This window comes from Abrus precatorius, unplaced genomic scaffold (assembly GCF_003935025.1).
Source record: "Abrus precatorius isolate BTA unplaced genomic scaffold, Abrus_2018 Scaffold10, whole genome shotgun sequence".
NCBI classification, from domain to species: domain Eukaryota; kingdom Viridiplantae; phylum Streptophyta; class Magnoliopsida; order Fabales; family Fabaceae; genus Abrus; species Abrus precatorius.
Window position 1 is genome coordinate 8,821,073 of NW_020874292.1, and position 24,798 is coordinate 8,845,870.

General features: G+C 31.0%; 2 protein-coding genes and 1 pseudogene across 2 annotated transcripts; all 3 read left to right on the forward strand.

The window, feature by feature from the left end:
- Positions 1–1,367: 1,367 nt before the first annotated feature.
- LOC113852603 (basic blue protein-like) lies at positions 1,368–2,160 on the forward strand. Its single transcript, XM_027482918.1, has 2 exons — positions 1,368–1,620; positions 1,717–2,160. The coding sequence occupies exons 1-2, from the start codon at positions 1,434–1,436 to the stop codon at positions 1,914–1,916; spliced, it is 387 nt and encodes a 128-aa protein (XP_027338719.1). The 5' UTR covers positions 1,368–1,433; the 3' UTR covers positions 1,917–2,160.
- A 4,103-nt stretch (positions 2,161–6,263) lies between these two features.
- On the forward strand, positions 6,264–7,286 carry LOC113853153. The gene has a single exon (XM_027483631.1). The coding sequence runs from the start codon at positions 6,288–6,290 to the stop codon at positions 7,284–7,286; it is 999 nt and encodes a 332-aa protein (XP_027339432.1). The 5' UTR covers positions 6,264–6,287.
- Positions 7,287–11,249: 3,963 nt separating this feature from the next.
- LOC113853205 lies at positions 11,250–12,256 on the forward strand (annotated as a pseudogene).
- The last annotated feature ends 12,542 nt before the right edge of the window (positions 12,257–24,798 follow it).

The following is a 24,798-nucleotide window of genomic DNA, read 5'->3' on the forward strand; positions in this document are numbered from 1 at the left end:
ACCTATAAAAGTTATATAGTTATTACAGTATAATTAATTAATTAGAACCATATCGTTTCAGCCATACAACAAATTTTCAAATGCAGAAATTTCAACGGAGAAATGAGATGAATTCAAAGCTGCTACGGAACATGCTGTTGGATCAGAAAGCAAATTTGTTAATTAAGTTTAATTAACTATTTTTAATATATTAAATTTTTAATTAAAAATTTAATAATAAAAATAGCTCTTCTAAATAAAATAAACAATAAATATGATAAAAATATTTTTTATTAAAAATAAAAAGTAAAAATATTAATAATATTATATATTATTTAAAAATTATTTTATATTTGTACTCTTAAAAATACATTCAAAAAATAAAATGTAAGTATAATTTGTATATTCTTTTAGTGTTATTCACTAATTAAATTTTTATCTTCATTTAGAATAAATAAAAATTTTAGAGTTTATAATTTAAGTTGTAAACTTATATTTTATCTTATTTTTATTTTTTCATTTTATTCTTCATAATTAATTTGTTAAATATAAAACCAACTATTACACCTAACTTCATATTTTTTTGTTTGTAATTTCATCCTTAAAAAGTAACTATTTTATATGATTCAGACACAATTATCTTTCTATTTAACACATTTAAATATAAAATGTATGCCATACATTCAAGTTTCATAATATAAATATTCAATCATAATTAATATTGTTGTAATTTGTTAAAATAAAATTTAAATTTAAATATAGCTTAAAAAGTAACTAAAAACAAATTTACAAAAATGACACCTAAGAATTGTAAAGTTGAAAAAGGGAATAAAATATATTCTTATACATAGTTATATTAGTAACAGACATTTTAATATATTCTGTATAACAGATATTTTATAATTAATAAAAAATATATTTTTTATTTTTTAATTTTGAATAAATTTTAGAAAATAATAATAATAATTGTGATAAAAGTGTGTTACTGGCTTTGTTATTCCTCTGCATGATAGAAGTGTTAGAAGAATGATTGGGTCCCCGGCAGAGTCGATGGCAAAGAAAGGGGCAATGAGAAGCGGTTGGCGAAAGTGGTGTCCAATCAACTGTCACGCTCACGGGTGGCCTGCTTTCATCTAAGTTATGCAGTCAACACAGTAATTGCATTAATTCATTATTCCCATTATCTCCTCCCAAAATCCACGCGACTAATTTTCCAATTAAAATCCATTTTTGCCCTTTTCAGAATAATCATTAATTTATTTATGCCAAATTTTTGCATCCCACTTTAATCAATCAAGTATATTAAACAACCATAGGATATTCATATTAGGACCCCATAATGCGACATAATCAATTCCATTTATATAAAGGGATAAGCCTCACAACCCAACACAACCAATTTCACTAAATTCTCTACCTACTAGCTAATTATAGCCAAGTTCCACATTCGGAGAATGTCTCAGGGAAGAGGTAGTGCATCTTCACCCATGGCTATGCTCACTGTGATTTCACTACTGTGCCTGTTGCTTCTGGTGGAACATGCTAATGCAGCTACTTACACCGTTGGAGGATCTGGGGGATGGACCTTCAACACTAATTCTTGGCCCAGGGGAAAAAGGTTCAGAGCTGGTGATGTGCTAAGTAAGTTTAACATATGGCACTCTCTTAGTTTTCTTCAAGTTGTTAAGGAATTAAAACAAACTTGTTACTAACTATGCAATGTTGTAATTTTTGCAGTCTTCAACTACGACTCAACCACCCACAATGTGGTTGCTGTGGACAGAAGTGGATACACCGATTGCAGGGCACCAGGGAATGCTCGAGTGTTCAGTTCAGGGAAGGACCAAATAAAGCTTGCAAGAGGGCAGAACTACTTCATATGCAACTTTCCTGGTCACTGTGAATCTGGGATGAAGATTGCCCTCAATGCAGTGTGACATAGTGCTTTATTGAAGTTACAAAAGTTATAATAACGACGTTAATGGTCAATTAGCTAAGGGTATAACAGCATTAATTAGTAGATGTTATAGGTGTGATCATGTATGTACTTAATTTCTTAAATGGACTGCAATATTAATCATATAATAATTTTGTGAAGCGAGTGAGAGGAGTGAGCTGGCTTTGTCGGTTAATGTTTGGTATGTTTGTGTAGGGAGTGTTTGATGATGGTCCAATGGTCACGGATGTGTGTCCGTGTTACAATGTGTGGTTGTATTTTGATAAATTAATTTCCTACATTGCTCCACTTTCTAAAGATTACGGCTCTTAGGAGTTTAATTATGCTTATATCGACGGCTATTATAACTCCCAAGTGTTTTGTTTGTTTACATGGCAACTCAACACAGGATTATATCTACCCTTTAGCCAGGTATCCACCACGTGGGTGAAAAAGTATGGTTTGAATTTGTCCCAAGAAAAATGAACCACTCACGGATCATAATTGAGTGACATCAGAAATCACAATATGTAGTCCAAATATTCATCTTTACTTTGTAGTAGTTTCTTGTTTCGAAAGGAATGATCATTAGCACTCTGAATTGCTGACGGTAAATTAATATTTTACTCTGCCATGTTCTAGATAGGTCCGAATCAGATTGAACCTTGATTTATACACTAATTATTTTTAGTTAATGCACTAAACTAATTAAAATAACTAAATATTTGATATTTTAAATGAGTTCCATACGATTTTGTTATGTTAACTACTTGCTTGCTTTTCATTTTTACAGTATTTGCTTGCTTCTACTAATTTAGAGTGTGTTTTGTTTTACATTTGCTACTACCAAAGCCAATAAAGATGTTGGAAATAAAATGCACTTAAGCGTGATTCTAGTATAATCAGCCCTCATCTAACTTCGTATTGAATTGAGAATTTCACTTAATGCAAACTTATTTTTAATATGAAAGTTTCTAATCACAAAACACTTAAACTCACTTTAAATGAAAATTAATTTTATAAAATCAAGTTCACCTCAAAGTAATTTTATGAACGTTCTCCTAAACATATAGTGCATGCAAATGTACAAGATGATTAATTAAATACATAAACATTGTTTTTCTTTTTGGGCCGGGTTAAGAGATTATGACAAGTAGGATCCGTACCAATGGCTATACAATAATCTTTTTTGGCGGGCCAAGGCCGAAAAAGAAAAGACACCGCAAGGCCTCATACAATTGGGTTGACACTATTTTATAGGCTGGTATTTATTTTTAGTTTTTCGAAGGTTTCTTTTATACTTTGATTGAATAATAGTTTGACTAGGAGAAAAAAATTCTACTGTATACAGATATTGTTTATCTCTACAAAATACAAGACAAAAAAGAATAGTTTTAAAGGGAATATAGTACAATTATGTAATTAGTTGATCTTATAGAAATTATTGGGGTTTTGGTCGTGGTCGAACAATATTGAGTTGCTCTGAAATAGCTCCTTTCCTAGACTATTTGTATTGCTGGCCCATATCCATTTTTGAGCTATTCAATGACCAACCATCGTCATCTTCAATTTCAGAACCAATATATATATCCTTAAGAAATAAAAACTTAGAACCAAAAATTGTAACTAATCTTGAAAATTCCATATGACCAATAACAACAACAATCATCTAGAGTTCCCATTGAAAGTCAACACTGCATAAAAACTGTCTCAACAAAAGGTGACGTACAACCACATAACAAAAGTACTTCAATTCAGGTGATTATATATATATATATATATATATATATATATATATATAGAGAGAGAGAGAGAGAGAGAGAGAGAGAACATAATTCAGATGGTTGATATAATCGAGAAAATTGAGAAAAAATAGTATTATTAAAAGTGTTATATGAATTTTTTTATAAATAATACAAGAAAATGTTATTATCAATTTTTAAGGCTGATGATAAAAAACTAAAATATTAATATGTTATAAAAGAATAAATATTTATTACTTTGAGAATATGTAAAAATAATTATTTTTAATAAAAATTAATATTTGCTTAAAATTAATTTTAAAATTTCAGATTAACAAAATTAATAATCTAAATTTTTTAGACCGTATGTATTTTTTATCAGAAATAATTTTATCAATGAGCGATAAAATTATTTTTTAATTATTTAACATAGTTATTGTTGAAACTTGAACTTGATTAAATTTATAAGTGAAATGTATTTTAAATTTTTATAAAAGATGATTAAATTTAATTTGAATTATTCAAATTAATTTATTATTATTTTTGTTAAAAGATTTAATTTATTAGTTTTGATGCTCATAAATACATTTAGACATGTATTACCTCGTGGCATAAAAAATTACTATTATGACATGTTGAGATATATGTTATGCCACTTAATATATTATGTGATGATAGTGATTATCTTAAAAAATCTAAAATTTATAAAATTAAAATTAATAACAAATTAGAACACTAACAATAAAATTAGTAATATCTATAAAAATTAAAAATAAATCAAACCTTTATTTATTGTTAGAAAACTTGGCCTTAGTCTTAAATAAAAAAAAAATTATATACAAAGAGTATGAAAACTTGGCTTCAGAGAAGATAACATTTTTAGCAAAAAGACAATATTTTATTTGATTGTCGAACCTAGGACTAATATGCCAGAGTCTAGAATCGGTTTGCTTTTTAAAAAGAAAACAATAAAAATACGTTTAATAATATTTATAATAGTTATATATTTTTAAGTACGAATCTTTTCATAACAAACTTGTTAAAAAAATAAAATAATTTTTAGGAAATTGTACCATAAAATATACTTAAGAGGAATTTTATTAGTACAAAATTTTATACAAAAAGTAAGAAATTAATTTAAATACACTATTAGTGTAAAAAACATATATTATTATCTAATTATAAATTATTAAATGAGTAAGAATTATTAATTTTTGCAATAATTAATATAAAATAAAATCTATGATATATTCTAATGAGTTAATAGTGTAAAAAAATTATACTGATAATATAGTAAAATTAAACTCATAAATAAAAAAAGAATGTTATATAAAATATTGCATAAATTTATTGTAGGAATAGAGAAAATCTTTAAAAAGGAAATGCTGTAGGTTTCGAGGTAATTGAGGTGAGGGAGACCAAAGAAAGTTTCAGTTGAATATTACAAAGGAACAAAGAACATCTATTCAGATTCATTCTTATTTTTAGTCTTCGCCTCGGCTTAGTGCGTAACGTTAACGTTATTATACAACAACTTGGTCACCACATAATATAAAATTACCATAACTTGGTCTTCGCCGTCCTTTCTCGACAATATCCAGCTTTTTGTTTTCCTGGAAACTCCATCCCCTTCACCACAATTACCAAGATGCCATTCTTCTGTCAAAGCTCACTCAACTTTTTTTTTCTTCAGTTGTATATTCCTTTTTTCGCTCCATTCATACCATTATGCATTGTTTTATTTGAGAAAAAGGACGAAGAGAAAAATATTAATTTAAGTTTCTAAGAATATTATTACATATTTAAGTTGATAAAATAAAATTCTTGCATTAAAGATGATTTTGTCCTTATGAGTAAAAGTTTATCTGCAGACATGCTGCTTCTCTACAGACATGTCTTTCCGTTGAACAACCTCCGTAGATAAACAAATAACCTTATTCCATTAAGCTAAATTTGCACACGGGTTAAGACGTCTATTAATGCTATTGTAAGACTAAACAATAATGTAATACTGAAAAATAACTGTTAATCTATTCTAATTAACATTTTATAAAAGTAAAAACATTTAATTTTTCAGTAACTAAAAACATTCAATATATATTTTTTATAACACTCAATAAATATTTATTAACCAGTATTTTTTAACATGCATTAATCATTAATTTTTTAAAATGGGTCCAGCCGTCCAAGTAAGACTCTCATTCAAGGGTATGTAATATATTTTATCCAATACTTTTAATCACTTTAAAAGTAAGTAGAAAATAACTTTTTAATTACAAATTTGTACATGTCTAAAAGATCCTTATTTATCATCAAACTTCTAGAAAACTTTTTACTACAAACTTATTTATTGCCTTTGTAAATTGAGAAGCAGAAACCACGCTTGTTTCTTTTTATTTATATAATGAAAATAACCATTGACTTCAGTTTTTGAATAGCATGCGTTCATTAAAAAAATTAAGGGTAGTTTGGGGATATAGAAGAAAACCGAGTCAAAATTCCAGGCTTTGGCTTATTCTCTTGCAATTGCCATAAAGTCTCCTTCTTCTTCCTCATATATTCTCAACCCATATCTTCCCTCGCCGCCACCACACCATACCAAAAAACTCCATTGAAGAAAAACAAAAGCCATGGACAGAGAACAAGAAGAGATGCAGTTTCTAGGATTCTTTGGTGTCTTGAAAGAATCCTACAAGATCATAGCTGCATGGAGCAAGATCTTCAACAAGATCACCTTAACTCTCATCCTCCCTCTCTCCTTCATATTCCTCATCCACATAGAAGTATCCAACATCCTATTCGGCAAGATCATGCACAACACACAGCAAATGATGGAAACCCCACAAGGCACACCCCAATACCGAAAGCTCTCAGACATTATCTCTTCTGAATGGGCCACGTTCTTCCTCTTCAAGCTCTTTTACTTCACTCTTCTCCTTATCTTCTCCCTCCTCTCCACCTCCGCAGTGGTCTACACCGTCGCTTCCATTTACACTGCAAGAGATGTCACTTTCACCAAGGTCATGAGCGTTGTTCCCAAGGTATGGAAGAGACTCATGGTCACCTTTTTGTGCAGTTTCGTTGCCCTTTTTGCCTACAACGTTATGTCACTGCTTGTTTTCATCATATGGGCACTGATATTTGGAGGGAACAGTAGTGGAATTGCGGTTTTAGTGGCCTTGGTGGTTGTATACTTGGCAGGGTTTGTGTACTTTACGGTGGTTTGGCAATTGGCTAGTGTTGTGACTGTGTTGGAAGACTCTTATGGGGTTCAAGCCATGGTGAAGAGCAATGAGTTGATAAGGGGGAAGATGGGTTTGTCCATACTCATATTTTTCAAGCTCACAGTTTGGTTTGGGTTGATACAGTTTTTGTTCAAGAAAATGGTGGTACAAGGATGGAGCTTGGGGTCTGTGGATAGAACAATTTATGGGATACTGTGTTTGGTGCTGTTCTCTCAATTGTACTTGTTCCAACTTGTTATCCAAACTGTGCTTTATTTTGTTTGCAAGTCCTACCACCATCAAAATATTGACAAATCTGCTTTGTCAGATCACTTGGAAGTTTATCATGGAGAGTATGAACCGTTGAAGGCTAAAGATGTTCAGCTGGAGCAGTACCAAGTTTGATAGTGATAGATAGATAGATTATATTAAGCATCTTTTCTCTAAATTGGGAAGCGTATATAGTTAATTTCTTGGTGTCATAAGATATATCGTTGTATGTGTGTACTGAAAGTAAATCAAGCTGACATGTATGAGTGATGAATTCAGAAGATTATCTGCAGCCTACAGCTAGCTAGCTTTCCTTTTTTGCCAAGATTCTAATAAATTCTTGGAGATTTTGTTTGTGCCAGTTTGAATACTTCTCTGCACGCTGACATGGATACAACCTACTCAAATACCACATATTACTGCAATCTGTCATAAATTAACACTCCTTTTTAAATAAAAGTATCAGCTAATCTCTTTCAATTAATAATTAGTCATCGAAGTTTAATTAACATATGATAAATGCTGTCCCACTCTAATTTTGGGCGTTTGAGGCAAGCTTAATTTAGCTAGTAATACATAAATAATAAACTTTTGTTTTATATTGATTAATAGATTATGTGAATTCAAAAAAAAATATATATATATATATAAACTCACTATAAAGTTTAGGAAAGTATGCAGAAATTTAAAAGGTTTGACAAATATGTTTTAGTTTAATTCAATTTTAATGCATTGTCAATATAAATATTTTTATATAATCAACTAATTAAAATGTTATAGATATAATTTTTATATTAATTATTACAAATAATAATTGGTGATTGAATGATAGTTTATTTAATTCTTGGATATATATATAGCATATCCCTGTGTATTAATTAAAAACAGGTCGCAATTATAATTTGTGGTATTTGAGTAGGTTGTATCCATGTGAGCGTGGTTTGCAGAGAAGTTGAAGAAATGACTTTTTTTATGTTAGACAGAGGAAAAGTTCATCGCATGTGCTAAAGATAAGAGATTTGAACATTTGATAAAATCCTGATCTGAATTCTGAAGCTTCCATCGTTCCATGCCGAAGCAATTACATTTAAAACAACTAGGAAATATCGTCTATGACTATGTCAAATTAACTAATTAACCAAAGAAACGAAGAGAGAATGGTGGTCAACAAATTAATTTAAATCTGGAACGTGGCAGCAACTTGGCCTCTCCAACAAGAAAAAGAAAATCTAGGCAAACATACATTATTTATATTTTCGTATGGTCATCTCTTTAAAAGCATAATAACTAAATATATGCGCTGCCATAATCTAACTAACTAACTAAGAGAATAGATACTATAATAAACTGTTTGGGTATGTCGTGTGTTTTGTGTTGCTAATTTTTCAGGTGTAATCAATAAGGCTTGAACAAGTTTGACAACCCGAACCCAGTACTAGCTTTATACGAGTTTGAAATTTCAAACTAAGTTGTTTTCAAGTAAAGATATTATCATGGTGTATTAGTGTTTGTTTTAAACTTTCAATACTCTTGCCAAGTCTGAGGAGACATAGATAATGTGGTAGTCATATGAAAGGACCAAAAATTTGATTAATTTTACAGTCAACTCTTTAGTAGTGACTTTGTTGGAAGTTTTGTGTTTAAATTAACAATATTGTCGCTAGTCTTGTCGTTATATCATTGTTTTTTAAATGATAAGTGAATAAAAAGTAATAAGATAAAGGAAAAACATTTTTATAACAAGTTTATTTTTATATTGTGCACGTAAATAATATATATTACATGCATCTAATATTTTGATGAGCTAATATTATCATGTATTTTAAATTAAAATAAGGATAAATTTATCAATTTTTTTTAAGAGTATCTTTTATTCAATCCTTCAATTAAGAACCAAATATTATTTCTTTTAGGGGGAGAGAGAGTTGAAATGTGTATAACCTTTTCTAATAATGTCATTTTCATACACAGTAAGAAATCGAATCAATATTAGTATACTTAAGAAATCTACCTATCTACTAATTATATACACCAAACTCTGTTGGTATCCTATTCATTCACTTAAGGTTATACACATTTCTTGTGCGACATCCTCCTTTCGTATCTTATTTATTCACTTTAAAAATAAATACATTAAAAGAGTCTTCAATCAAAATATATATATATATATATATATATATATATATTGATCTTTTCACACGAGTATAAATTTAATTATATTTGGTTGAAATTTTTTTACTTAATTTACACTTAATAATCATCAATAAAATAATAAATTATAAGTTGTAAAATTAATCGAAAATACTAAAACCAATAAAATAAATCAAAGAAAACTTGTTTAACCCAAAAATCTTAATACAAAGATACATAATATTCAAACTTTTTAGAACACATGTTAAGCCGATACCTACAAAATTCCAGGTCCAGAAATAATATATAAAGATTTCTTGTGCGACATCCTTCCTTAGGAATGAATCCTCTCATATAACTTGAGTTGAAAAAGATAAATTTGATAATTAAGGTAGCTATAATAGGTTCAATTTGATTTAAGGTTAACGTGAAATTAATTATTCTAGCTTTCATGCAATAAGCCACGGGCAAATGCATAGGCACAAGAATTTAATTAGAATGTATTTGCAACAATTTTTTTTATATAGTATTATCTAATTATAAATTATCATATTAAAATTTTTATATTATCAATACATTAACATTAAATTTAAAAAGGAAATTTTAAATAGTGTTTATAACATTTCCAATTAAATTGTTCAAAAGGAACAGAGACTTTTTAAAATATTATTTACAAGATTATAAAATATACTTATTTATTATTTAAATTTCTTAAAAATAAAATAATTAGAGTCAATCATCATGAGAAGATTTAATAATTTAATATTTAATTATTGGAAGAGAAAATTGCAATATTTAATTATTACATAAAGGTTTTATCCTCTAATTCTATTTATAACAAATAAATATTACTATTTTCTTTAATTATAATAAATAATGATTATTTTCAGATATTTTCATAATTAAATTTTTTTAAAAAATTTAATGTGTCTAAGGACGCACAGTACGATCTTATATGGTATTTTTTTAAAATCACAAAATATTATTTAATTCAACACATATATAACAATAAATACTATACTTTTTTAAATTATTTTAATTTATCTAAACATAATATTTTTTTTTACTTTAAATTTTTATTTATTTTTTAAATTTTTTCTTCCTTATTTCACTTTTTTATCCAAATAAAGCCTAAAACTAAGTTTAATGGACCGTTATACTACTACTACTAATAATAATAGTTGATTAAAAAATTATTTGTTAATTATAATTTTATAACATTAATGGAATGAATATTTTTCTTCTTAACTAACAAAAATTTATTTGTTTAAATAATCAAAATTTATGTATATATATATTTTTAAATTATCCTAGTTTTTTGTTTTTAGAAAAAGCCCAGTCCCTGTCCTTTCGATGAAACCGAAGAAATAGTCTGAGAAGGTTTAGTAAAAGGAAGGATGTGACAAGCCCTTAGTCTGATGTACGAACCAGCGCTCAGCAATATTCTTGCACTTGCTCGTAATCTTCGCCCCCATAAAACGTTAACGTCACGTCAATCCAATTTTGTATAATTTTTCTTTTATTGAATTTAAGTTAATCCAATTTATTTACAAAATATAAGTTCACTTAGATTTAGACTTTTATTTTACCGCTCCAATAAAAATAAGATTTTCTGGCCTAATGTAATAAAGTCTCCCAAACTTTACCTTAGCCAATCCAAATCAAATCAAATGACCTATTTTAACACTTAGCCAATCTAATTATAATCACATATTATATTTATTTTTATATTTTTATTTTTTATTTCAATTTTTTTAACATATACATCTCACCTTGTGAATTAGAAATCTTGGTGGATCATGGTAAAGTACAACCGAGTTTTCCTTGGTAAATCATTTAGTATAGCTGTTGGGCATGCTGATTGATCTCTTTCCATTATAAAAGTCACCTTTGAACCTGAAAGACACTCGTCCCTAAATCCTTCCCCATCCCACCACTCTAAACCACTGAAGAAACTAAAACATAACAATGGACACACAGCAAGAAAATATGCATCGTCTTGGTCTCTTTGGTATCTACAAAGAATCATACAAGATCATATTTTCATGGAGAAAGATCTTCAGCCAGATCACCTTAACCCTAATCCTCCCTCTCTCCTTCATCTTCTTCATTCATATCCAACTCTCCGAGGTCATCTTCGAGATGATTTTAGATGACTCCAAGAATTTAACCCAAACCCCACGTGACACACCCCAATACCAAAAGCTCATTCACACGATATCCTCCGATTGGGCCATTTTCTTTCTGTTCAAACTCTTTTACTTTTTTTCGTCCTTATCTTCTCCCTTCTCTCCACCTCTGCTGTGGTTTTCACCGTTGCTTCTATCTACACTGGCAAAGAAGTAACCTTCAGTAAGGTCATAAGTGTTGTCCCTAAGGTTTGGAAGAGACTTATGATCACTTTTTTGTGCACCATCGTTGCTATTCTCGTTTACAACGTTTTTGCAGTGATAGTTCTAGTCATATGGGCACTTACAATTGGAGTAAAAGGTGGTGGGGGTGCAATTTTTGTGGTCATTGCGATTTTATATTTAATTGGGACTGTGTACCTTACCGTGGTTTGGCTATTAGCTAGTGTTGTGCCTGTGTTAGAAGACTCGTACGGGTTTGAAGCCATGATGAAGAGTAAGGCACTGATAAAGGGAAATATGGGTTTGTCCATAATCATCGTTTTGAAGTTCTACCTTCTGTTCTTTTTGATACAATTTGTGTTCATGATGGTGGTCGAGAATGGAGGGAAGCTGTTTAATTTAGGTACAATGGATAGAACAGTGTGTGGGGTTCTATGTTTCTTGCTGTTGTCTCATTTGCTCTTGTTGATGCTTGTAATCCAAACAGTGCTTTATTTTGTTTGCAAATCCTCCCACCACGAGATTATTGACAAGTCTACTTTGTCAGATCTCCTTGACGTGTATGAAGGAGAGTATACTGAGCCTTTGAAAGCTAAAGATGTTCAGCTGGATTACCATGTCTGATAGGTAGACATGAAACATCACATATTTATTTAAATGAATGTCCGTACTTCATATATCTGCAGCTGTAGTTTATTAATTTCTGGGTGTCCTAAGATATGTGTCATGTCAAAGAATGCATAAGCATGTAAACGAAGTGAATTCCAAGGAAGTCTGTATGCCGCCTGTGCCTTCTTTTGCCGAAGATAATATAAATATTACATGCTTTTACTTTACGTTGGTTTGTATATGTATTAACTCATGAATTTAGCCAACAAATTGGTGTAGTCAATAAGAATCGAAGTCTAGTGCCAATGTAAAATCTCATTGGTGGATAATTTGTAAATATATATAGAGCTGTTCTTTAAACTTTAAAACATGTCTTAACCCTGAGTACCGTTTTTAAATTTTTTAAAATTAATTTTATCAAAATGATTTCACAAAAAATTAAGAGGGGGGATATGTATTTCACATATGGAAATAAGAATGATATAGTTTCAGAAATGGAAAAATAGTTGGCTGGTCGATGGGAAAGTTGTTTTAAATGGAGAAATTTATTTATTTGTTTCCAACAACTATACAAAATTTATTAAACTAAAGAGTACAAGAAGTACCTTATTGCAAGGGAAAAGGATTTAGTTAATAATTTCTTATCCTTTGATTAGCTTAGCAATCTACTAAACCACGGTGCAAATAACAAGTGGCATGGAAATGGAATTTTTTAACACAAAATAGAATGTTATTGCAAATAAAGTTTTTGTTGTACATGATCTATCAACAACGAGATTTCATAATGTTTATTGAACACCTAGAGCGGACACTTTTAGTTGTTCTTTGGTGATATTCAAATGTATTTTTAAAATGTATGTATACAAGAAAGATAAAAAGTAAGATATGATATTATTTTTCAGTGGTTCAAGTAATGAAACTCTTGCAATCTTTATTTCCTTAACAATTCTTTCATCGTGATGTTTAGGATTAGTGATGTCCCAATCAAACTCTTGGCTTGTTCTTGACAAGTAAAACTCTATAAGCTTCCTACAAAGTACAACTTAGTAATTAAGGAGAAACATGATGTGTTTGTTTTGGGTTTTTGGCCAAGCACACCTTGCTAGAAGAGTAAAACTCTTGATATAGGAAAGTTTAATGAATTCAAAGTTGGTAGTGATGTATTAATCTCTTATTTACAATAGATTGATGATAACTTATTATTGATTGGAGAAGCAACGGTAATAACTATTCTTAGAAGTTTTGAGTGCTTTGGGTTAAAGGCTAATTTCTATAAGATTAATCTTATTAAGACAAATGAGGCAAAAGATTTTCTTAGAATTTTATATGTTTTTCAAATTGCAAAATCAATTGGTAGTCTTGGTGTACAAAATTTGGAATATTTTAACTTAAGCCTTTTAGGCAAATGGAAGTGGATGTTAGTTGTTGACAAAGGCCGGCTATGTGCCATATTATAATAAAATGTAGATATACAGAGTAGGAGACAATAGTGGATGCTATAAGGGGTAAAAAAAATCTCCATAGGGATCTTCATGTTCATAGGTAAGTGTACCTATGAAAAAGTAATAAAGGGTTTTCGAATTAAGAGTTTCTAAGTTATCGTCTTACATAAATTATTTTTAAGTATCAAGAATAACTTAATTTGATTGTTTAAACATAACATGATTGTAACGGATAAAGAAAGAGCTTAATTTTAACAATAAATTAAAAGAACAGTAATAGAATATATAAGAGAGATCAGATGAGATGAGCCTAAGACTTATGGGTTCACCTACTATACTTCTTTATGTTCTATTTAATTTAATCCTAATATTGGTATTCAAATATTTGCTAACCACTCATAATTAGTCCTATTAACACCTAATGATTATGCAATGTCAATATTTTTTTTCCTGAACAAACATTCTCAATGATCATGCAAGGTAATTGGCCGAGAAAGCATGAAGATCATATGAGTTTGTTAATTCAATAACGACTAAAAGAAAGAAATTAAGTGTGATTAACCTAGTCCTTTATCTTGTTTTATCCTATAGTTTCGTTAATTACACATGGTACGATCGCCTACAATGCAACTAACTATGGAATGCTGAGGGTGATCAAATCTTAACATACACAATATAATCAAATACAATAAAACTATATATTAAAGAAAAACCAATACCAACATTAAAGTAAAAATTACATAAAATTTGTAGTAGGATCTGTCATAGTCCTAGTTATAGATTTAGTTACTCATAACAAAATAAACTTAGAAAAACGTGATAAATAAACTCATAACCACAAAGAAAAACTCAAACAAAAGAAACTCAGAAAGGTAGTAGATAAAGAAAGTTCTCATTCTCCTGAAGGAGTACTCAATCACTTGCTTAGACTCCAAGGAGAAGCTTGTTGTCCTTGCCAATGGTCTCCAATGACTCTAAAAAATGAGTTTGGGTAGAACTAAAAAGGAGAAGAAGATGTGTAGAGAAGTGGAGGTGTCAAATGTGGAGCATAAAGCCTCTTTATATAGATTGTGCCTTGAGTTTTTAACTAGTTGAGCTCTATCTTTTCAAATCAATTTTATCCACAATCAGAATCTTAACTTGAAACTACTTTAAATCTTTATCTAAGTTTAAATTTTAAATTTTAATTCAAACTCAGATTCACATAACATTGCCAAGAACTAAAAATATCTAATTTTTATCCAAAATATCTCCATAATGCACTAATAACAACTTCCAACCAAATTGTAACAATTAATAACATAAGTAATGTAAATATATATAAAATAGAGTTTAAGTGTATAAATATAAGTTTTAAAATATATCAAAATATGAACTTATCACTTTACAATCTTTAGCATGGTAGAAATGTAACACCAAATCGTTGAAGTTACAAAATATTATCGTCCACAAGGATAAATGTTAAGTATCAAACCATAAGAATATTACTAGTTGGGTCACCAAAAATAGGGTATATATAGTAGTACAAAATTAAACACAGCAGAATTGTAAAATTGAAAATAAAGGTGCTGAAATTACAATTAATAAATGGACAAAAGTAAAACTTAATACAGAAAATAATTAACAGGACTGCAGAATGTAAATAACTCAAGTAGAGAAAATGAGTTTTTGCAAAGATTAATAAATGGGTTGAGTTTAAAATTCCTTATCCCTTTCCCCTTGCTTAAAATATACTTGTAACTCAAAATATAGTCAATCTAATGGTCAGATTGTCTAAATTATCCAATTCCAATGCCTTGGTAATTGGTTCTAAGACGACTTTTAATCTCATAATCCCTTAGGTAAACCAAAAATGTTCAACATTTAAGATAAGACCCATATGACCACATTATCATAAATTTTTATTCACTACTAGAAAACTTGAAAATATAGACGGATTTACAGACATATTTTTTCACTATTACAGACGAATTTTAGCATTACAGACAGATTTTTTACAGACAAAAAAATCCATCTATAAATTACAGACGAAAAAATTCATCTGTAATTCATTTATGAAATTTTTAAAAAATTGTTTCATTTTTTTATAAACTTAATTATTTCTCACTGTTCCTAATTATCACAATTTATAAACATAATAAAAACTGCAAAATTATATATTTAAAATTAAAAGTTATCTATAAAATATAAAATTAAAATTTCATTACAAAGGAAGAAGTAAACATCTAGAAAAATAATATAAAAAATAAAATAACATTATATATCACTAATAATCGGTGTGATCATCTTCTGAAAAAGTATCGCCACCAATAGAGGAGGAGTCAGAGGAGGAATGACGCATGGAGCTGAAGATTGGTGGTGTTGAAGCTGGTGGAGGAGGAGGAAGAGGTGTAGAGGTGCTTGCTCTCATGAGCTCAAAGTATGCATGCATCTGCATATGCTGCTGCTGCATCTGTTGCTGCACCTCCCTCTGCATCCTCGATGCCACCTTCTTCTCTATCTTCTTCTCCATTTTCTTCGCCCACTTCTTCTTCTATGCAATTTCCTTACTCTTTCACATCTCTTCATTTTGCTTCTGCAGTTCTTCATTGAGGGCATGGACCTGAGTGCAGACCATGTCTTCCACTTCCTCAGGTACAAGAGAAGAGGCATCTCCGGTGATAGATGCAGGGGACATAGAGTCTGCAAAGTGACTCTCCATGCCGTAAATGTGGCCTTTATAAAGGCCACCCACCGTCTCTGACCATATAGTATCATCATTAACTGACTCTGGATCTTGAGAAGATGTCTCCTTAAGCCTTTGAATATAGTCATCCTATAATTCAATGCAGATAATTATATATTAGTCTTGAAAACTATATAATAAATCATTAATAATAACATATAGTGTTAATAAGGATAACTTATATATGTGGCCTGAGATCGTGTATCAACCCACAAGGTTTTGTCTCCCTTACGATTATGTGTCTCCTTGAACACCTCTCCATGTGTAAGTGGTCTCTTTAGTGACTTTTCCTGCAATTTCAATTAAATCATTGTCCACTCATCAATTATAGATTGAATAAAATAAATTTTAAAAATTAAAAATCACATACCAAGTTCGCTTTAATGCCAGCCAAAGTTGTAGAACCACCAGTATGCAACGATCCTCCTTTTAAGGATGCCCTGTTTGTCTTGTTCTTTACGGAGAGATTTTTAAACTCATTCGTACCCCAATACTTCTGCAAGACATGAAGGAAGTTGAGTGCTATCTAATCAGCAGATGATGGATCCTGACGGGCCTCAGTGTACATCTGTCTTAGTCGCTTTGCAGTGCGACTCTTCCATGCCTTGAAAATCATCTTTTCATCCTGGGGGGAATAGAGAAGTTGCTCTATATAAATACAATTTCATTAGAAGAATTACAAGAAACAATATCTAATTACATATAGCTGGAATTAATTAACTGTTATTACCTTCCAATCTTTGAACCATTCCATCTTTGTATCCTTAGGCACCTTTGCAAAACTTGTGTAAGACACATCAAACATCTTCTTAATGGTATCTGTCACCTGGTGGAGACTCTTCTGTGGTGGAATCTAACTTAACACACAATAAAATAATACAATTATTATAACTTGTTTAAAACAATTTAGAGTTATTATTCATATTTTAAATTTAACTTACCAAGTAAACCCATCCCATTTTAATGTTGGAAGCGATCCAGATGATGCCTGGGTCTGTTATGATTGCTGGCCATATATAACTGGGACAGCAGTGGATCCCTCACCTGTGCCCTGTGTAGAAAGAGGTTGTGTGGCATGTGTAGTCGGCAGTGAAGGGGGAGGAGCAACATACCCAGGGTTGGGCACCATGATAAATTGTTCCTGTCCCCTATCCTGCGAGGTCTGCATAGTAGCTAGTGTGGAAGTGGAAGTGAGAGCGGTGGGTGAAGCAGTGTTGTCACGATTAGGACCTTGAGTAACACCTTTCTTACTTTTACCTGCCATATCTGAAACAAATATAATACATGTTTAGAGACCAAATACACAAATACACAATATTGTATCAACCTTTTATTTTACATTACACAAATTTCTAATGTAAATTTTGACAAAATCTCCCCTAATACATGAATATTTTATTATATTTGTTTACACTTAATAAAACATGTATCTAATGTAAATTTTGGCAGAATCTCCCTTAATATATGAATATTTCCCTTTATTTGTTTACTTAATACAACAAATTTCTAAAATAAATTTTGGTATAATCTCCCCTAATATATGAATATTTTTCTATATGAATATTTTCACTTAATACAACAAATTTCTAAAATAAATTTTGGTAGAATCTCCCCTAATATATGAATATTTTTCTATATGAATATTTTCACTTAATACAACAAATTTCTAATATAAATTTCGGCAGAATCTTCCCTAATATATTAATATTTCCTTACATTTGTTTACACGTACTTAATACAAAAATCTAAATTTTCTTTACACATAATCTATATATTATGTAATCGCCCACTTCTTCCAATGCATAAAAAACATACACATTACAATTCCAAAACCGTTCTAGAGCACATCCCCTTATAACTCCACAATATGTATATTCTATAAACTCCGCAAACACAAACAATCAAACAACACACAATAATCAAGTTCAAAGAAGGACCTCTACGCCCTTCCCCCCAGTCATACAATCTTCAATCCTACAACTCTATCTTAGAAATTTTAAGTCTCTAAAATACATCAAAAATAAAAAAAACTAAACCAATTAAAAGTTAGAGTATCGTACCAAGAACACAATGATGCAAATTATCTTTCAAATGGATGCTCCAACCACTCGCAAAAGCCAAAAAAACTGAAGCATCTTGAGAGAGAGACAGAGAGAGGTGAGGGAGAGAGAGATTTATGAAAAATGAGGAAGGGGAAGGGGGAGGCACGAATTTATGGGTTTTAGACATTACAGACGGGAAAATCCGTCTATAAATAGTTTAATGAAACGGTGCGTTTTAAAGATCCAGTTACAAACGGATTTTTTCGTCTGTAAATTTGTCAAGGCCATTTACAGACAGATTTTTTCGTTTGTAAGTTGTCACATGAAAAGTCGGTTAAAAAATGGCAATATTTACAGATGGAAAAATTCGTCTATAACTCCCGCTCCAAATTTTCCTCCCTTTTTCAAATTACAAACAAAAAAATCTGTCTGTAACTCCTGTCTATATTGTTTCGCGCCAAATGACGGGCAAACTACAGATGGATATTACAGACGGATTTTTATCTATCTGTAATACAGACGAATTTACAGACAGATTTTTCAAAAAATTAAAAAATAAAATAAAAATACAAATTCGTCTGTAAATTTGTCTGTATTATAGACAGATAAAAATTTGTCTGTAATGTTCCTCTATAATCAACGCTTTTCTAGTAGTGATTCCTAGACAATTCATAATAAGCATTTTAACCTCAGTCCAAGAAAGTCCACAACTTTCTTGCAATGAACGCCTTTTCATTAATCCTATTCATGTAGAACAGCGAGACATTAAGTTCAGAATTAAAAAGTTAGATTAAACCTTCTATCTTGAGTCACATACAATACTTAGTTCATTGCAATGGGTAAAGATATAAGTTTATCTTTACTCAACCCCAAGAGATTTAATAAGACATAATGGAAATGGAAAGAAACAAACTAAAATATATTGAAAAGATAAGAGTCATGTTCAGCAGATAAACTTACAGTAAATGGAAATGCCAAATATCAGAATATGACTATTCCATAAATTTTTAGCAATCACAATATTCCATTGAATTTTTTAATTAATTGCATTAACTAATAATTTTAATTAAATGAAACATGCTAAAAACCTTAAATTTTCTCTATGAGTCAATGACTCATCACAACCCCAAACTTAAATATTTGTTTGTCCTCAAGCCAATTTTTTTTCTTTTCAACATGAATAGATGGCTCTAAAATTCTAGCATTGCCCTTTTCTTTCTCTTGCAACAACAAAATGAATTTTTAATAATCACAAGCAACATCAATTTATTGACATTAAGGATTGAATTAAACTCCCTCTTAAGGTTGCTATTTCACTCCTTACTCTTAATATATTAGCTTGTGTTTACACTCTTCAATGCATTTGCTGCTATTTTTTGGCTTAAATTTAGCAAATTTCTAACTCACCACTATTCATGCAATCAGTTATAATCAAAAGAACTTTAAAAAGGTTGAAATGTGGTCACGGTTCAGGTTGGAAAAATTTTAGGCTACTGGCTATTTCCTATATCTAAGAAAGTATGAGGGATAACTTAGAATTTCTAAGAATTTAAATACTTATGTGCACTCCCTCAATTAGCAATTCAACATTTTATATATTTTTGTTTTCTTTTCAGTACTGCAACCCCAAGTTCTTCTTCTTCTTCTTCTTCTCTTTTTTTTTTTCAAAAAAAACTAAGTTTGTTTCCTTTTGAAACAACAACTGACAACCTAATTTTTCAGAATAAATATACACCACCCAAAACTTAAAAGCAATGCTTGTCCTCAAGCAATTAATAATGCAATCCCAAACTTAAAATTTCTATGTTATCCAAAAGAGGTGCTCATACTTTCTAAGGTATAAGAGAGACAAATTGGTTTTGCGCTACGGGATGAAGGTGAAAATGTGTAGAAAAGAAAGTAGTCGGACTCAAAGGATTTAAACAAGGGATAAAAGAAAGGTTAGCCATATAGTTAAATAGGTGTTCACCAAAAATGGCCTCAATCACCTTATAACATGAAAGTATAGTAAGAGAAAGCAGAAAGTTGACAAATCTTACAAAGAAAATAGCAATCACAGCATGCATAAATGACAAATAGGCTCAATTGCTAACATAGGAATTTTATGGAATTTAAATCAACATGATGTTCACCAATATTCAACATGTGCTTGTGATGTTTTAACTATGGAGCCTGCTATAGACATCTACTAAATTCAGTGGAGTTCAACAATTATAATAACAAAAGAAATCGACATATGGAGAATTTGATTTGTAAAACAAATGCAGAATTGGCAGTAAAGAAAAGGGGAAATGCAGAAAGGGACTCCCCTGATTGTTCAGAGTCAATGGAGGCGTGGAACTTGCCTCTTTTAATCGCTGAAAATAACTACATAAGATAGAAGGAATTGCAACAGTTAAAATTGTATAATGGAAACAGTTAATAATTTCAAATGGGCACATGGGTGCCCACACAAAAGAAGGTAGCCAACAGAGTACATCATAGTAAAATAAAATAAAACAGCAGACATGAAACAGGAAAAGAAAAAATGGGAAGTCAAGGAGTTTCTTCATCTTCATCCGGGACTGTGACTGGATCCACTTCAGCTATCATTATGCTGAGCAAGTCGCTGCAAGAGGGTCCTTCGTCTTCATCATCTAGCACTTGTAAGTCTTGAGCAATTTTATCAATTTTTGCTTCCAATTTGACCATTCCTTTCATTATAAGCTGCAACTGCTGCGATGTAGTCTTTGAATGCCGATCTTGTACTTTCTTGGAGTGATCTAAGCACTATTGCAGCTGGGATAAATTGGTGAGAACCAAATTCATTTGTTGCTTGCTGTTTAAAGTACTGGATGAAGATGCTGCTGGGGCAGGGGTTGGAACTGCTCTGTTTGGATGGCGGTGGGACAGCTCAGCAAAACTTGCAATATTAGAAGGATTTGATCCATTTGGGTTTGTTGACTGGGACATCATTTGGATCCATTGGGACATTGGCATCCTGGCATAAAAGATTGATCAAGGATAAGAAGGCTAGAGATTTCTGATTATCATCATCCATAATTTGTCTAATTTCTTGATGGATGACTTTTCCCACATTAATTTCTTTCCCCATGACTATACAGTACAAGAACTGTGCACGGCGTAGGAGCAATGTTGTATCGTGAAGGACAGGGGTCAAGGAGCCTATCATAAACTGGAACCAGGCCCGAGGTATAGGCAGCAAGTAAGCTACTAGCAGGCTGCGAGGTTCTGAGCCACCTAGTGGTCTCCATTCTGATCTAGGCTTACATAGGATTCAAATGATGGCTTCATAATCAGGTTCTTGCTCTAAGAGAGCAATGTATTCATCCCTGGGTGGTCCGACCATAGTGTGTTTGATTTGTAGCACCCGGTTTATGACCCCTGGTGTAAAGGACACCTTTATTCCTTTGACAACAGTGTGATATGGGGAAAGGTTATTCCCAGCTGAAGGGTCTGCTCTTCCATTGGTGTAGAACTCTCGGACCAAAGATTGAAATCCTTTTTCGGTTAATCCACATAAATACTCCTAGTTACGTACATGAATAGTAATTTGGATGGGGTCCACTTCTCCCTTTTCTAGCTTGAAACCACGATCCTCTATAGTTTTATGCAGTTTAATGTTAGAGTTATGATGTCCCTCGTGGAAGGGGCTATGGAAAGGACCTTCAGGTAGTGTTTCTTCAGTCTCAGAATCATAAAGGTCCACTCTAGCCCTCTTGGGTCAGTTAGCTACAGTTTTTCTTCTCATCCTGCCAAAAAGTTCAGAAAACATCTCAATTACACAATATCTATCAAACCACGGTATGCAGAAAACCAGTGTAACATCAAGTGTGTGTGAGAGCTGGTCAAAACCCAAAGAGAATTTTGATTTAAAACATGCGAAACCAGTAGCAGTTCACTACCTAAGTAAAAGTATGAGTGCGGAAAAATTCAATTTCATCCAGTTTAATTTACACCAAAAATAGTGGTTGACTCAAAGGAATTATCCAGTGACATTTAAAGAAAGAAGATTGATGCTTAATGTGACTAATATGTAGCAGATGAAAGAATTTAGATAAGAATTCAACAATGAAAGCAGTAAAGCGATGAAACATGATTACTGTGCACACTATTAAAGTAATATGGCATAAAAAAAATTAATTTTGAAAATTAATTATTCACACTGTACAGTAAAATGGGAAATGACCCCTAACACAATCCAGTCCTACTCCATTCACAAAGATCATATTCAGCACTATCTTTCCAAAAGTGATGAAATAAGAGAAAAATTCAAGCAAATAAACAACTACATTTAAAATCAAGAACAGGAAAGGAAAAGAACGTACATTTGCTGGTAAAAATGATTATATTTTCAATGAGTTAGCAATCATGGTGCAACAACAATGAAGGACAATCATATAGCAAATAGGATAACCATACAAGCTTTCAAAAGACCATGAAGTTACAGCTTTATAATGAAAATCCAAACTACACAAATAGGACACCCTAATTCCCACCGAGCACTAACCAATACTTCCTCTGAGCAAAATAAATCAATCATCAGCAATAAAACTTTTAAAAAGGGATCACACAGAGGGCAACCTTGCTATACCAAGAAAAATTTGTTTGAATGAAAAGTAGTTACACTATCGGGGCAGTTCAAACATTAACATGAGAAAGTAGTAAGGGAAGGTTGCATTTTGTTAAAATGATTTTCAAAAATCACCGTGAACAAGAATATTTACAAATCACAACTTATTTCACGGTGTGGGTTGAGAAAGGAAAGAACTTTAGTGCTCCAATCAACAGGAAACACATCAAACATTAACTTTAAACAATTTATAGTCAAAATAGATTCTTACAAAAATATACTTATCGCCAACGTAGCAGAGAAAACAGAGACTATGAAGAAAATTATGAAAAATGCAATAGGAAAAATAAATGGCAAGTAAAACTCCATTGGAACTCGTTACCATTTTCCAAGAAATCATGCAACACAGAAAACAACGGTAACAACAGAGAAAAACCAAGAAATGGCAGTACCTAGCAAAACTAATCTAGAAAGGGAAAGGAAAAGGGATAAAAAGGAGAATAGAAACACGAAGAGCATAGAGGATAAGAAGATAAAGTTTTTAAGGAAAATAAGAGTAAAATGAAGAATGCATAATTAAATTTACCCTACAAGGCTCAAACTGCACACACATGAACTGCTCATAAACCACTAAACATTAACCAAAAATTTCTCCCTAAAAAAATATATATTATTGCAAAAGAACGCACACTCAAGACAAAATTTCTGCACTAATTACAAATTGTTTAAACCAAAACATATTTGCAGAGCATTACAATTTAAACATTTACGAAAAACAAAATGATAGCAGAAATTTTTACACATTCCAATATACTAAACAAAAAAAAAATATCACTAATTGGTGCAGATCTTTTAAAAGGGAAGAAATTTTTTGTGCCCTAACCATACACAGTACACAACAAGTGTGGAACAAAAGGGCATTCAACATCTATTAACCAAAAATCACAAAACAAAGAAGGCAAGTAAAAGGATTGCGGTTAATAACATTCATGAATAACACCAACCCTTGGAAGAAAAGAATGCTCTATGCAATGCAAGAAACCATGGATGAAGATGAGAATGAAATGAAATGAAACTCGCAAAAAATAGAGTGTCCAATCTGTAAAAGACGCGTACTTTTGAAAGCTTCAAACTTTTGATTTTGGCTACCGGAAGGAGAAAATGAGGGTGTAGAGAGAAACCGGGAGTGGAAAGGGATAGGAAAATGAAAAGTAAAGTGAATAGGTGCTGATGGATTAATGAGGAAGCATTAAAATGGAAACTAGAGTGACGTGGTGAGTAACTGCCCAGGGACTGAGCACACATTACCGCTCTTTTGAACTTTCTTCCCCTTTTAAAATTATAACACCAAGTTATTATATTTTAATATTATTATATTATAATAATTTTTTAATTTTTTTAAAATTTATACTATTATAATAATAACTTTATTTATGCATTAAATAACAAGACAGAACCTGAGTGGCGCTTTTGGTACCTCCCATGGGATTTTTTTTTTTTACTTAGAAAAATTCTTTAAGTCCATAGGCTAGAAAGAGAGCTCAATCCTAGTGTCGCGTCCTCACAAATGGCTTGTTGTGTGGCCACATGATACGAAATAGACAACTACCTTAAATTAAAATTCTTGTAATCTTCTCCCTTCATTCTAAATAACACTTTGTTGCTTATCAACTCTGCAATTGGATATTAATGAACTCTAGATTATAAACAAAACTTACTAAATTTTTAACAACCAAAATTAAATAAATAAAATTAAAATTTGCAAGAAAATAATT

Bases quoted from the DNA above. Each gene is read 5' to 3' on its own strand.
- LOC113852603 (XM_027482918.1), top strand. From the start codon at position 1,434: ATGTCTCAGGGAAGAGGTAGTGCATCTTCACCCATGGCTATGCTCACT. The intron at 1,621-1,716 runs GTAAGTTTAACA...TAATTTTTGCAG, and splicing joins CAGAGCTGGTGATGTGCTAA to TCTTCAACTACGACTCAACC.
- LOC113853153 (XM_027483631.1), top strand. From the start codon at position 6,288: ATGGACAGAGAACAAGAAGAGATGCAGTTTCTAGGATTCTTTGGTGTC.